Raw genomic sequence first — 12500 nt, 5'->3', positions numbered from 1 at the left:
GGACTTCCAGAGTGAGGACATGGACGTGGAGAGGGCTCTGAGGGAGAGCTCCCTGCCACGGTAAGCTAAGATGTGCCGTAAACCAAGGATTCTTAACCATAGGGCCGCATTATCCCAATAATATAATATAATATAATATAATATAATATAATATAATATAATATAATATAATATAATATAATATAATATAATATAATATAGGGCCTAATATAAATCTAAATAGCCTATGGGCCCCGGGACGCTTTGCACTGGAAAAATACTGGTGCCGCAAAAATATTTTAAGGACTGAAAGGGGATCCCAGCAGAAAAAGTTTAGGAACCACTGTGTTATGAAATATGAGCTATGCAAGCTCTTACAGCCCGAAAGGAATTCTGGGCTTGTAAAAAAAAAAATCAAACACAATTTCTATTACACATCTACTGTATGTGTAATGTGTGAAGCAGTCACATTTAACAATGAACACACTGCTTTAGTTAGTACATCTGATCTTAATTGTCAAAAATTATTAAAAAAAATTGGTTGTAACAATTCAGATTAGCTTCTCTTCTGCTTCCTTTGTTATGAAAATATCTTATCACAACAGTTTGTCTCTCTGTCTGTCTGCCTGTCTTTCTGTCTGTTTGTCCACATGTCTGTCTGTGTATGGATCTGATCATCTTGGTGTCTCTTGCTGGTGTTTACAGGTATGAGTACCTGAGGCGTGCAGGTCGGTTTGAGCGTGCAGCTGGACTGCAAGCAGGTGTGGACAGCATCCAGGTAAGGCACCACAGGGGACACCATACAAGGGTCACCACAGAGCTATCTACTGTATCGTGGGCTGAGTACAGTACTTACGGTGAATCCCATTACACCCCTTAGCCCTACGCCGATCCCCTTTGCCTCCGTTTTGCGCGTCTGCGTAGGCATAGTGCCATCCCGATTCACGTTCAGACAGAGGGGTAGGGGTTCGGCGAAGGGCTTTCATCCCCTCCGCGCGGAGATTTTCAGACACAAAATGGGCGGCAAACCGCGGCATCCACAACAGCACACGAGATTATTTTCGCCGCAATTGTCGGTTTTAAAGTGGTAATAATTATTCCATTGTACTAAGTTTAACATTGTCCTAATGTGTGATGGCCCTTTTCTCTGTGAAACGCACATGAAAAAAATCGCTATTAACGTCAAACTAATGCATGGAATTAGTGACAGCTGTGAGTGTCATTCCGTGATTGTTGCGTTTCAAGCCCTACACCTTGCGGCTTTGTTTGAAAGCACAAGGGGCAAGAGGAAGGCAAAGGGATAGGGGTGGAGATTAGTAATTGGAATTCTATACTTGAATTTACATTTATTTATAAATGTAGGGTTTCGTTGCAAAACGGTGTATATCCATTTTAAAGAATGTTGGGAGATTGTCATTTTTGTATTGTGCTTTCCATTGCATTTCATTGCAAAATGCATTTTATATACCGGTTTATATGTTCTCAAAATATTTGAATGGCAAGAATTCACACAAAGGTGATAAGACCAGTAATTTCCAATAATAAAATGAAAAAGTAAAAAATGGTGGATATACTGTTTTGCAACGAAACCCTTCAAATATAGGTGCCTATACACACGGCTCTATCAGCCAGCCGTAGGTGAGTGTTGATGCTGCATACCATTCAACAAGGGCTCAGTGCACTACCAGTGTGTGGCCACTAGAGACCTGTCTCGCACCACAGTCAGGTGAAAAGGAAGGAAGGAGTCGCACACAAGAGCTGAATGCAAAATCAAAAATTGTATTACATAAAGCCAAAAAAAGTAAATAGAACCGACAGACAAGGGAAAAACGTTTCGGGTCTAGCCCATCATCAGTGTTCTTCCTTTTTGCCATAGTGTGTTTGGGATTACGCACCGAGCGAAATGCTCAGAAAAAGACATTGGCGCGGACGCCACCCATACCATCGCACCACAGTCAACCATGCTGACAATTTGGGTCCAGCTCATTCTCTAACCTCCCGTCCTCGGCTTGTGCTTGTGGCCACCTCATGCTTCACTGATGCCCCGCCTCCGCAGGAAAAATAAAGTTTCCCAGTGTCCACCTATAGGCACAACAAATTTTTGGGGACTTGTCCCTATTCAACACGCTTATTGAAAAAGACCTTTGAATTGTGCTTTTGCAAGTTTTTGAATTCATTTTCAATCGTCAGTGACGTTTTGCCTCGCATTGAGAAAGAATGGGAGATAACTCTATGCTGCTCTCTGGCTCTCTAGTGCCAGTGCACTACCAGTGTGTGGATACTAGGGGGCAGCATTGCACTCACACATGTCCAGACTGCCATCTCGGGATGTGAGAGAGCGAGTGGGACGAGAGGGTTGTTGAGATCACTGACACCTTGATTTCAAGGATTTGCGTCATATCAAATGTCAGTGGTTATTTTTGAGCGGACACCTTGAGCTAACTTTCTTGCGGAAATCAAATGTCAACAATGACTATTTTTGAGGCAGTGATATTACAGTCATGTATCAGTCATCATCAGTCTTACAAAATTGTCATTTAGTTGTTTTGTGTGGAAGTTTTCTGTGGAAGTTTCTTGCTCTGTTCAGATGTTCAAATGTTAAGATGTTTGCTTGTACATCTGGTAATATGGTTGATCTGATATCAACCAGTAAGCCTATTTACTGATCCAGGATCAATGTCAAAGTTGTTGGTCCAGGATCATTGTTACAAGTAATCAACCAATCAGGATCAAGTTTTTTCATGTGAAAATGTGCCTAAATCAAAACCGTTCCTAACCCTAACCACCAGTAAAGGCATGTTTTATTATTATTATTATCACATAACACTTACAGTAGATGATGCTTTTTTCCAAAATATTTTTTTTTTATCTCAAGTAATTGGCAAGGGTGGGAACTGAAGCTGCAACTCTGTAATCTGCAGTGCAACTCTTCCTAACTTCTACACCACGACTAGATTGAGAAGTTCATCTATAGATGTCATTTAACATGCCAATGACGTCATCAGTCACAAGTGATCCCTGATTACTTGTAACAATGATCCTGGACCAACAACTTTGATGTTGATCCTGGATCATTAATTACTTGGTGATATCAGATCAACCCTAAATATACGTGTGTGTGTGTGTGTGTGTGTGTGTGTGTGTGTGTGTGTGTGTGTGTGTGTGTGTGTGTGTGTGTGTGTGTGTGTGTGTGTGTGTGTGTGTGTGTGTGTGTGTGTGTGTGTGTTTTGTGTGTGTGTTGTGCATATGTGTGACAGGACAGCCACAGCATAGTGTTCCTGTGCGACCTGCATATCCACTTCCCTGCCTCCCTGCTGGAGAGCGTCCGCAAGCACTGTGTGGAGGGCAGGCTGGCCTTCGCCCCCATCGTCATGAGACTCAACTGCGGAACTACGCCACGCCAGCCAGAGGGTAACACACACACACACACACATATACTGTAGACATGCAAACACACACACATGGACACACACACATAGACACGCAAACACACATACACACACACATAGACAAGCACACACACACACACATACACAGATAAACACACACACATAGACATACACACGTGCACACACACACACACACACACACACACACACACACACACACACACACACACACACACACAGACACACACACACAGACACACACTCACACAGAGACATACACACGTGCGCAGACAGACACAGATACATGCACACACACACACACACACACACACACACACACACACACACACACACACACACACACACACACACACACATAGACACGCAAACACACACACACACACGCACACACAGACACACACATGCACACACACAATTTAGTACTTTTACTTGGATCGCACAAACACACACACACATAGACACACAAACCAACACACACACACACGCACACACACACACACACACACACACACACACACACACACACACACACACACACACACACACACACACACACACACACACACACACACATAAACACACCCGCACGCACATACACCCACACACCCACACAGATACACACAGACACACTCATAGACATACACACGTGCGTACACACACACACACACATAGTCACGCAAACTTTTTGTTAGTCTGGAGGACCCTGTCACTTTCGCTGTCTCTCTTTATCTCTGTCTCTCTGTCGCTCTCTCTCCCTCGCTCTCTCTGTCTGTCTGTCTGTCTGTCTGTCTGTCTGTCTGTCTGTCTGTCTCTCTGTCTGTCTGTCTCTCTCTCACACATGCACAGAAGCATATTCATGCAATAGGTGTAATAAATTACCGATATGAAAAAGACAGTATTAGCTGAATAATTAATCAGGCACTTACTCTGAGTAATCCAGAGGAGTGGATCTTGTGGGTTCAAAATGCCTCTTCACTGGCCATCATCTTTAAACAACACCTTAAAACTCATCTCTTTTTTGAGGCCTTTGACTTCTAGTGTTCGCAAGCACACACCTACACACACTTACACTGATACTATGTATAGCGACCTTGGGTGTTTGAAAGTTGTTTATAAAACGAAGGTATTGTTATTATTGTGTGTGTTTGTGTTGTGTGTTGGCAGGCTACTGGGAGGTGAATGGCTTTGGACTGCTGGGCCTGTACAAGTCAGACTTCGACAGGGTGGGAGGCATGAACACAGAAGAGTTCAAAGAGCGATGGGGAGGAGAGGACTGGGAACTGCTGGATAGGTACACACACGCACACAGCCATATACACACACACACAGATACACACACACACACACACACAGCCATATACACACACACACAGAGATACACACACGCACACGCACACACACACACACACACACACACACACAGTTGTCATATAATTTAGTCTATGCCTACAGTACACCCCTCACCACTTGTGTTGTTTAGATCAAGCACACATCATCGGTTTTTTATTGGTAATCCAGTACCATCCTCAAGAATTGAACATGTCAAAACATCTGTTGATTTATAATAGTCCTATAAGGTCTTTGGCAGAGTTGTATAAAGTAGAAGAAGATGTACTCTTATAGAGGTAATTGCAATGGCAGAAGTATCATATTACATGGTTTCAGCTCTATAATATCTAGAGATGCGGTTCCGGATCCGGCAGGATAATAGGGTTTTTCACAGGATCCGGGTCTGGCAGGATCTTAAGCAGTGGATCCGGTATCCGGCATGTTACCTAAAAATCAGGATCTGGGGGCGTATTACAGAAACTTCCTATCTTGAAAATCTTATCTTATCTGTCTAGTTACCGCGGCAACGGCACTATAGGACCGAATTTAGGAAAAGCGTATTACAGAACAGCGTTTCCTAAGTTGTTTTGCGCATCCTATCTTAAGTTAAGAAAGGGGCATTACAGAAGCATCCTAACTTCGAAAAATCCTAAATAATTGGTCCTAACTTTAGGACAGCCACCCAGCTGTCCTAATTCCAGTTATCCATTGATTTGTTAGCCAAAATTTAGCTGGTGTTCATCACCATTTACCCACGCTCAGCTTGCTGTTTCAGCCAGAGCTAACAGTGAAGTCTATCCGGGAAAACAACGCAATTGTGAACGGATGAAATGTTAATTAAATTAGGCTATATTGACTGACCCAAACGATGTGTGAAGTGAAGAGTTGATTATAAATATACCCGACTTCGATGTGAAGCCCGATATCAACTTACTTAATTGACACAGCCGACCATGGGTCAAGCCAAGTCGGCTAATTGTCATTTATTTATAGCCTTTACATGCGCTGGTCATACAAAGACATTTCATGAAATTACGTCTTAACTGTTTTGCGTGCATTCGCTTGGAAAAACAAAGCATTGGGATGAAAATATGGAAAATGGGAAGCACTTTATTGGGACTGAAACCAATGCATTTGGTCAACTTGAGGTTGCAGGCAGCGAGAGTGACCTAATTTCGTCCTCACAGATGTTGCTGTATTATAAATCCGTTCGGTGGAACGTCACTAATAAGTGCGTTATTTAAAAGTAATGAGCTTAAAAAGTTTAGCGAAATATTTACGTCCTCTTCCTCTCTGGTTTAGTATCACGCAGACCGCGAGATGCAGCAGCAGTCAAATCTGTGCATTCTAGCTTGCGTCGCACTACTGTTGCTAGGTAGCGGTGCATTTGTTGTCAGGTAACAGACATAAAAAGTAGATCGTAGATGTTTAGATCGCTACTTTAGGATTCCTAACTCAAGATAAGATAGGATTTCCAAAGATAAGATAAGAATCCTAAATGAAGTTAGGATTTGTTTCTGTAATACCAAACTGGAAAAAATCTTATCTCAAGTCAAAAGTTAAGATAGGACGACTGAAGATAGGAAGTTTTCTGTAATACGCCCCCTGGTGCATCTCTAGCCTAGGCTTTTCAGTCAGTCTTTCACAACCCCAATCACTGCATGGAGTGAAATCCCTTTAGAAGCGGCCGTTGCAGACAGTGTGGCAGTAAGCCAATGAGTCTAAAAAATAGTTTGAGCCAACGTAATAAAAAGGGCCCATGTGTGCGAGTAGACTATATGTTTCAACCCTTTTGTAGGATCCGGTATCCGGTTCCGGATCCGGCAGGATCTTAAGCAGTGGATCCGGTATGCGTCAGGATCCTAAAAATCAGGATCCGGTGCATCTCTAGTACTATCACAATACTAGTGTTACATCTGTAAGAGCAGTGGTGTAGTCTACTTTTTTATGGTGGGTATACTGTATATTTGAGCATTTTTTTGAAGTGGGTATAACTGTACATATTTGTGCCATTCAAAATAATGGATCAATCAATTTTAAGTGGGTATACTGAAATCCCTGAAATTTAGAAGTGGGTATACTCCGTTTACCCGCGTTCTACGTAGAGTACACCACTGTGTAAGAGTGCTTCTACTTCCACTTAATACAACTCTGGTCTTTGTACTTCACCATTCAGCATTGACTGTAATATTCCTGTTCTCTCCTTTTCATGGTTCTCCAGAGTTCTCCAGCACGGCCTGGAGGTAGAACGTCTCCGCCTGCGGAACTTCTTCCACTATTACCACTCCAAACGCGGAATGTGGAACTCTCAGACCAAGAATGTTCCTAAAGGCTAAGAATCTGCTGAAGAACCATTATAAACTGCTCTCAAACAAGACCATAAACTATGTACCCCCGAGGCCACTAGACAATCCAAACAGAACTCTGCAGAAGATGTCTTATTACTGGGAGATGTAGAGATGTCTGCAGCATTGGGTTGTGCCAAGTGCTTGGGAACTTCTCAAATATACAAACCAATACCTATTGTCAACAATTGAATTCAATCTGTGAGGAGGGTCTACTGTATGTGTATTTGAAAGAAAGAAGGGTTACACTTTACTTGACGCCGGTGTCATACGTATGACATAACAGTGTCATGAACAAGTCATAAACATAATGTCAATCTCATAAACGTTTTATGGCCATGGAAAGTTGACAGTTAGGCCTGTCTTTGTCATAACCGTACTTCACTTAATGACAAAGTCATAATATGTTTTTGATATTGACATAATGTTCATCATGACACATGCATGACTGCAGTATGACACTGTGATGTCATACACATGACACTGGCGTCAAGTAACGTGTTACAGGTCCTATCAAGTCCTAGATGAAGGTAGAAATCATAATGTTAGGCAGGAGTGTGAACGCTTCAACTGTACAGTACATCTGAAGTACTGTATGTGTATGTGTATGTGTGTTTGAGAGTGGTCTGGTGCTAATATCATGTGTGTGCGTGTATTCACGTGAATGTGTGTTTGTATGTATTTGTATCTATCACTTTTGTACAAAATAATGCACTTATGCAGCTCTCACTCTCTTTGTGTGTGTGTGTGTGTGTGTGTGTGTGTGTGTGTGTGTGTGTGTGTGTGTGTGTGTGTGTGTGTGTGTGTGTGTGTGTGTGTGTGTGTGTGTGTGTGTGTGTCCGTGCGCGTGCATGTGAGAAATTCTAACCTAAATTCTGCCTAAATGCTTTCATGTACACAGACCAAGAAAGTGAGAGGGCACATGCAGTAATGCTTCTGCCATTCTTTACTCCTGCCCTTTCTTTCTTTCTTTCTTTCTTCATTTCTTGCTTTCTTTCTTGCTTTCTTTCTTGCTTTTTACCGTTCTTCCTTTCTTTCTTACGTCGCATTCATGACTGTGTCAGTCAAATAATTAAGTCACTCTTTGAAACTGTGATGGGATTACGGGGCCCTTTCTGTGCCATCATGCTGTCTTCAGACCAATGATCAATGCAACAGGTCTGCCTTCAACTGCCTATCAGCAGAGGCCATTCTAGGGTCAGATGGGGCCCCAACCGAAAAAGCACTAGTACCAGTGGTGTAGTCTACGTAGAACGCGGGTATACGGAGTATACCCACTTTAAAATTTCAGGGACTTCAGTATACCCACTTAAAATTGATTGATCCATTATTTTGAATAGCACAAATATATACAGTATACCCACTTTAAAAAATGTTCAAATATACAGTATACCCACCATAAAAATGTAGACTACACCACTGACGACTACTACTACTACTACTACTACTACTACAGTAGTAAAGTGCGAGCTGTTATTTACCATATAGGGGCTTGGGGGGCCGATCTGCTGCCTGCCTAGCCTGGTGACAAGATGCGCCTCTGCCAGTATGACTGCCTTGCATGACAGGGGAAACAGAAAACAGCATCAACTGAGGAGGATTTGGAGGAATGATTTCTATGAAATTGTTTGTTTACTATTGTACTGTATGTTCATGCTGGTTTATTCCATGATTTTCAGAATAAAGCTCAAATGAGGGATCACTACAGTTGATATTCACTGAATAGATTGACAGCACAAAACAAGAGCTGGTAAAATAGATATGAATAGATCTACAGTCAAATATATTCCCTTTCTTCTGTCTCTACTCTCTTGTAGGCTACTTTTCAGGAAGGAGTAGGCCTAACTAATTCAACAAAGCATAGCAACGGTAACGGTGTGAAGTGTGAACATTTGAATATGTTTTAAGGACTTTTCTGGTAGGCTAAGGTAAGATACGTACAAACTCCTCTAGCCTATTAAAAGTATTATATAATGCGTTGTTTTACTTTGAGAAGGGCGTCATCCACATCAAGTCAGTTTTATTGTGAACTTTAACATATTGTGCAAATTAAATGTGTGCAGGGCTTTAAATTAACACCAGCCAACCGGCCAAATGCAGGTGAAATTTGAGTTTGGCTAATAGAAATGACCATCTTACTAGCCGCTTTGCCCTGCATGTGTGTAAGGGAAAAGTGAAATAAAGTGTGTGTGCGCACGCGCGCGTGTGTAAAGATGCTTTGCCATTGAAATCCAACTTCCCTGGAAGTTCCAGTGTCGATATTAATGTATGTAAACATATATGCTGTATTGGGTTATATAGATATATTAGATATCTCACTATAGTGTTTGGGACAGCGAGGATGTGCTGCGTCTTCAAGCGCACAGATATGTCATTGGCTCTCAAAATACTGGACAGCGATTGGTGCGCTCGAGCCGTTAGCTGCTCTCGTGCCTCCCTCTTTTAAAAGCTTGTTGACAGTGAGCGCGAGCCAGTGAGACCTGCTCTCCAGCTGTGTGCGCACACACAGTCAGTCATGAAGGTGTGAAGGGGGAGTCTAGTCAGCAGACGTTTATTTAAACAGTAGATTAAATCACCCGAAACAATAGCTGAGGTCATTACTCTTGAAAAACAACTTTCATCGAGAGTCGCCCAGCCGTCGTCTGTACTTCCTCAGTCAGACACCAGCTATTTAGGAGTAGGGGTACGCTTTATTTATTATCGGAAAACACGTGAAGAGCCTTCAGTTGAGAGACGAACCAGGGAGCAGGCATGGCTGTGTCGAGCTGTCCGAACACAAAAACCCTGGAGGACTTGACGCTGGACTCGGGTTATGGCGCCGGGGACTCCTACCGGTCTTTGCCGTCTTCCAGATGCAATTCCCAGGCGCACACCAGCACACCTCATCGCTCGGGATGGTGGTGCAATGGCGGTTCGATGAACAGTCGCAACAACAGTTGGGACACCGTAAACACAGCGCTCCCAGAAGAGCCAGAAGATGTGCTCAACAAATGCCCTCGACTACCAGATTTGGAAGAGTTCCCCTGGACTGAAGATGAGGTGGCCGAAGTGTTGCAGAGAGTGGCTGGGGACAGTGCAAAGTTTTCCACCGAGGCCGTCCGGAGACTATCTGTGCTTTTGAGAAGGGCGCTGCTACGGATCTCCAGAGAGGCACAACGTCTCAGTGTCATGCACTGTCGATGCACTCGCTACGAGGTCCAAACCGCCCTCCGCCTGGTGCTGAGCTGGGCCCTGGCGGAGACCTGCATCTCGGCAACGGTCAAAGCCATCTCACTGTTCAGCATGAGCTCCGGTGAGACCCTGCGTAAAAGCAAAACCGCCCGGTGCGAACTCATCTTACAAGTCGGCAGGTTTTTCCGCTGGATGGTGGACACTCGGGTCTCGGTGCGCATCCACGAGTATGCCGCTATCTGTCTCGCTGCGTGCACCGAGAGTTTGTTGGAGGAGATAGGATCCAGGGTCCTGCTGTGGCATTCACAAACGGCAAACGACTCAGCCACTGGCCCCGTGGTCATCGGTGTGGATGCAGTGGAAGCGGTGATCTGCAATGATGCTGAACTCTACGGTGTCATGCTTCAGCACGAACATCTCATCTGCGGGAAAAACGCCAACGGTGAGATTTGTTATTATTTGTACAAAACAACTGTTCTTGTTACAGTATTTCATTTTTGCATTGTCAATTAGCTTCTTAATTAGTTGCAAGTCATATAAATAGACAGTTCTGGTGAACTTGAGGAGGCAGTCGGCACAGGCAAGCCTACGGGGGTGGGGATCACTTGTCCCAGGCCCAGGGAGATAGGGGGCCCAGAATTGGGTTATCAATACATTGTCTGTACTGAATTTGGGGCCCTTTCAGGTGACTGTCCAGGGCCCAGCCAAAGCTTTCAGTGGCCCTGCTAATCACCATGGCATTTAGTAGGCCTGTAGTTTCTAGACTAGCGTGCTTAGCGCTGCAGATAAGCGCTCAAATGGCCCGTTCTTCGCAGACTACAAAAGCGCTCCCCTCACCGCAAGCCGCTGTCATTATGTAGGGCGCTCATTAATGAGGGTTGATTGCGGAATTATGGTTGTGCGCACAATAGGCCTGGGCTGCGCTAACATGCCCAAAAGCGGCCCAGATGAGATGACAGCTCCCTGGCACGCCAACAGAAAAACTCAGTGAAACGCTATATGACCATCAGGGCGAGTATGCATCTTATGTAGACCAAAGATATAGCCAACTCTAGATTATGTAGAGTATATACGTGTAAGGACGCTTGACACACAGATACAGAGCATTCTTGATATATCCAACGATATTGTCTTTGTTGTTTGCTGGTATTATTGAGTTACATCCAGCATAAAACAAGAGGCGATTGATTGCATGTAGACTTATGCAGTCATGCAGCTGCGTGAAACAGTGATAAACAAATGTGAAATGTGATAAACGAGCCTACGTTCGAGTTGTATATGTGAGAATGAATGGGAAAGGCAAGTGGTAGCAGACAGTGTAGTGGGCTGTGCACCCTGAAGTGTGCACTTGTTTGTGTATTTTGTCTCTCAGTAGTTTAGCCTTCATCATTGTGTGGTGATTGAGGAGGCCGTTAGAGAGCTGTAATTATGGTCTGTTTAGGGGGGGGTTCCCGGGCCTGGTCATTATACAAACACATACACACCAACTCGTTATACTCACACAATCTCTCTCTCTCTCTCTCTCGCTCTGTCTTTTTTTCCTCTTTCTGATGCGTGTGCATAGACACACACACACACACACACACACACACACACACACACACACACACACACACACACACACACTGTTTCCTATTACCCACAGGCACAGGCACAACACAGGCACAAACTCACAATCACTCAGAAGCACAACATGGGCGCGCGCACACACACACACACACACACACACACACACACACACACACACACACACACACACACACACGACAACAAGACCACAAATAAAGGGCCTTTGTTCTAGTGACTGTCGGCGTGTTGGACCGAGGCATAACTAGGCTGCCTACCCCAGAGAGGAGTCAGGACGGCTGCCAGAGGAGCAGGGTCCACCTCGGCTTCTGGTTTTGCCCTCTAGATCTGGATCTGATCAAGCAAGTCCCTCCTGGCCAAGCCTCCGCTCTCCTCTCCTCTCCTCCTCTCTCCTCACCTCACCTCTCCTCTCCTCCGCTCTCCTCCCCTCTCCTCTCCTCTCCTCCTCTCCTCTCCTCTCCTCTACTCTACTCTCCCTTGCTCTCCTCTACTCTACTCTCCTCCGCTCTCCTCTCCTCTCCTCCTCTCTCCTCTCCTCACCTCTCCTCTCCGCTCCTCTCCTCTCTTCTCCTCTTCTCTCCTCCCCTATTCTCTCCTCTCCTCTGCTCTCCTCTCCTCTCCCCTGCTCTCCTCTACTCTACTCTCCCCTGCTCTCTACTCTACTCTCCCCTACTCTCCT

The 12500-nt window shown here is 44.4% G+C and overlaps 2 protein-coding genes across 2 annotated transcripts in view; both read left to right on the top strand.

Moving 5' to 3' along the window:
* The window catches only part of LOC134439279 (N-acetyl-beta-glucosaminyl-glycoprotein 4-beta-N-acetylgalactosaminyltransferase 1-like), a 57961-nt gene extending 50734 nt beyond the window's left edge, over positions 1-7227 (top strand). Inside the window, exons 21-25 of the mRNA XM_063189182.1 lie at positions 1-60; positions 685-757; positions 3237-3390; positions 4554-4680; positions 6940-7227. The exon at positions 1-60 is cut by the window's left edge and continues 94 nt beyond it. Of these exons, the coding sequence (XP_063045252.1) occupies positions 1-60; positions 685-757; positions 3237-3390; positions 4554-4680; positions 6940-7054 (529 nt within the window). The 3' untranslated portion in view covers positions 7055-7227. The remainder of the gene's footprint in view (positions 61-684; positions 758-3236; positions 3391-4553; positions 4681-6939) is intronic.
* A 2330-nt stretch (positions 7228-9557) lies between these two features.
* The window catches only part of LOC134439193 (ankyrin repeat and BTB/POZ domain-containing protein 2-like), a 47457-nt gene continuing 44514 nt past the window's right edge, over positions 9558-12500 (top strand). Inside the window, exon 1 of the mRNA XM_063189077.1 lies at positions 9558-10676. Coding sequence (XP_063045147.1) covers positions 9815-10676 — 862 coding nt within the window. The 5' untranslated portion in view covers positions 9558-9814. The remainder of the gene's footprint in view (positions 10677-12500) is intronic.

The sequence above is a fragment of the Engraulis encrasicolus genome, chromosome 22, assembly GCF_034702125.1.
Source record: "Engraulis encrasicolus isolate BLACKSEA-1 chromosome 22, IST_EnEncr_1.0, whole genome shotgun sequence".
In the NCBI taxonomy this organism is placed as follows: domain Eukaryota; kingdom Metazoa; phylum Chordata; class Actinopteri; order Clupeiformes; family Engraulidae; genus Engraulis; species Engraulis encrasicolus.
Note: the sequence above shows the minus strand (reverse complement) of the source record. Positions and strands in the feature narration are given on the sequence as shown.